This window comes from Aplysia californica, unplaced genomic scaffold (genome assembly GCF_000002075.1).
Source record: "Aplysia californica isolate F4 #8 unplaced genomic scaffold, AplCal3.0 scaffold00752, whole genome shotgun sequence".
NCBI lineage: Eukaryota > Metazoa > Mollusca > Gastropoda > Aplysiida > Aplysiidae > Aplysia > Aplysia californica.
The window spans coordinates 145,114-147,940 of record NW_004798022.1 but is presented as its reverse complement, the minus strand read 5'-3'; the positions used below and the strand labels follow the sequence as shown (position 1 = coordinate 147,940).

At 42.3% G+C, this 2,827-nt stretch overlaps 1 protein-coding gene across 1 annotated transcript in view; it reads right to left on the bottom strand.

The window, feature by feature from the left end:
• LOC101848386 (dynein heavy chain 12, axonemal) overlaps positions 1-2,827 on the bottom strand; it is a gene marked incomplete in the record, with an annotated part of 110,807 nt that overhangs the window by 95,503 nt on the left and 12,477 nt on the right. Inside the window, 2 exon segments of the mRNA XM_035972586.1 lie at positions 1,392-1,483; positions 2,267-2,420. Of these exon segments, the coding sequence (XP_035828479.1) occupies positions 1,392-1,483; positions 2,267-2,420 (246 nt within the window).

Below are 2,827 nucleotides of genomic sequence, written 5' to 3'. Positions count from 1 at the left end.
GCGTGTGTGTGTGTGTGCGCGCATGTGCGTGCGTGCGTGATTGTGTGTGTGTGAGTGGGGGAGGGTAGTTGAGATGATAAATTCTTTACCTATTTTGCGCCTTGACAAATCAACCCCACATTCTTTTATCAACCTCTCCAAGGTTCTTTTGAACACTCTCTACACTTGAAATACGAGAGTCCGGAGGTATTCTAAAAATAAAACATCTATGTTAGTTCATGAGGGGGGCATTGCGCTGCCAAGAGCGAAATGCTCGCAGCTAAAGGGATTTGAAAACAACAACAACATGTTTATTCATAATGTTACCAAAATTAAAATTTCATATAGGTAATAGTGTGTGAACAGAGCTTCTCTTATTTCCCTATTTTCAGCTCAAACAAACCAGGATGCACAGTGTCCACAGATCTGTAATATGACAAGAAAGTCCCGTATTTGATCATTTCTAGATGTGAGAGAACAACATCACTTTATATTTGTTATAATATTTCCAGCCAATGACATTTCATGCACGTGTGTGTATTGTGTGTGTAAATGCCTGTGTGTGTGTCTGTGTGAGTGTGTGAGTATGTGTGTGTGTGTGTGTATGTGTGTGTGTGTGTGTGTGTGTGTGTGTGTGTGTGTGTGTGTGTGTGTGTGCATGCGTGCTTGTTTACTTACGTGCATGCGAGCAAGTATGCATGCGTATATGCGTGTGAATTGAAGACCGCATGTGCATGTATATATTTACCATGCAGCAGCAATTTTCTCTTTGTGCAGTTCAATAAAATCTTATCTTATCTTACCTATCATACCTTATTTATCTTATCTTGTTCCTTTCCAGCTTACTAGACTCACTCAGGAGAAATGTCTAATCCGTGGGTTACATGCTTTTATGGTCTTTGAAAGTGGGTTCATATGAGAAATGTCTAATCCGTGGGTTACCTGCTTTTATGGTCTTTGAAAGGGGGTTCATATGAGAAATGTCTAATCCGTGGGTTACCTGCATAAAAGTGTATTCGTACAAAAAATGTCCAACCCATGTGTTACCTGCTTATGGTCCAAAAAAGTGTGTTCGTATGAGAAATGGCTAATCCGTGGGTTTACCTGAATATAAAAGAGAGTTCATATGAGAAATGTCTAACCCGTGGGTTACCTGCATAAAAGTGTATTCGTACAAGAAATGTCCAACCCATGTGTTACCTGCTTATGGTCCAAAAAAGTGTGTTCGTATGAAAAATGGCTAATCCGTGGGTTTACCTGAATATAAAAGAGAGATCATATGAGAAATGTCTAATCCGTGGGTTACCTGCTTATGGTCCATGAAAGTGTGTTCGTATGAAAAATGGCTAATCCGTGGGTTTACCTGAATATAAAAGAGAGTTCATATGAGAAATGTCTAATCCGTGGGTTACCTGCTTATGGTCCATGAAAGTGTGTTCGTACGTCAGGTATTCCTCAATGGCACCCTGTGTCTCTCCATTCACCAGATGGCCGTAATGTTCAACTGAAACAGAAGAGGAAAACGGTTGTTTTTGTTGGGTTTGGGGGGTTTTTTGGTTGGGTTTTTTTTTGGGGGGGGGGCGGGGGTTGATGTTGTTGTTGTTGTTGATTTAAGGGGAGGAGGTAGGTTTAGTAAGAGTTTTACAGCACTTGCAACATGATTAGGTCATCGTTAGTTTTAGTTAGTGTTTTACGACACTTGCAACACAATAACGTCATAAAAGTGCCGAAGATTCGAGGTGTTACAAGAGAGTAACAAACACAAAAAAGATGGAGGGGAGATAAAGACGATAGATGTTTGATAGGAAAGAAGGAGCAAACCACACCAGAGCACCTGTCAACCACCTACCAACAACATCTGTTACCCGACAAAAGTGGTGACCTTGATGAAAAGCACATTTCTCGGGGTCGTGGATAGGCACAACGGAGACAAAATAACAGCAGCAACTACGGACCTCTATTGTCCACTAAACATGTCTGCCCACACACATACACACACGCACGCACACATACACACACACACACACACATAAATCATTGTTTCTGTTTGAGTTTTAGTAAGAGTTTTATGGCACTTACAACACAATAAGGTCACATAAGTGCCGAAGATTAGAGGTGTTACAAAAGAGTAACAAACACAAGAAAGAAGGATCGAGGAGAGATCACGATGATAGATGTTTGATAGGAAAGAAGGAACAAACCACATCAGAGCACCCGCCAACCACCCACTGTTTCGGCTGATTCACATCAATAACAACGTATGTTTCCTTCAACACGAGACACACACCGTAGTCATCCAGCACGTTTTGAGCGTTCTTGAACAATCGGAGGATGTTTTCCCTGATCTTGGCACAGATGCTGTCGGTGAAGTACTGGGCCACTGACGTGTCGGTGAATATCATGACGTCAGCCGCCTCCATCCAGTTCTGCACTGTCTGGCACTGGGGCGGAGACAGATGGGGAAAAGATTGATGAGAGAGAGAGAGAGAGAGAGAGAGAGAGAGAGAGAGAGAGAGAGAGAGAGAGAGAGAGAGAGAGAGAGAGAGAGAGAGAAAGAGACAGTGAGGTAGGTGATGTCAGCCATCTCCATCCAGTTCTGTACTGTCCGGCACTGGTGTTGGTTTGTTTTAGTAGAGGTTTTACGGCGCTCGCAACTGCATAATGTCATATGAGTGCCAGAAGATTAGAGGTGTTACAACAGAGTAAAAAACACAAAATAGAAGAAGGAGAGATAAGGACGATAGATGTTTGATAGGAAAGAAGAAGCACTGGTGTGAAGAGAGAGATGGAAAAAGGAATGATGAAAACACTCGTTCAATCAAGAGAGAGAGAGAGGGAGAGAGAGAGA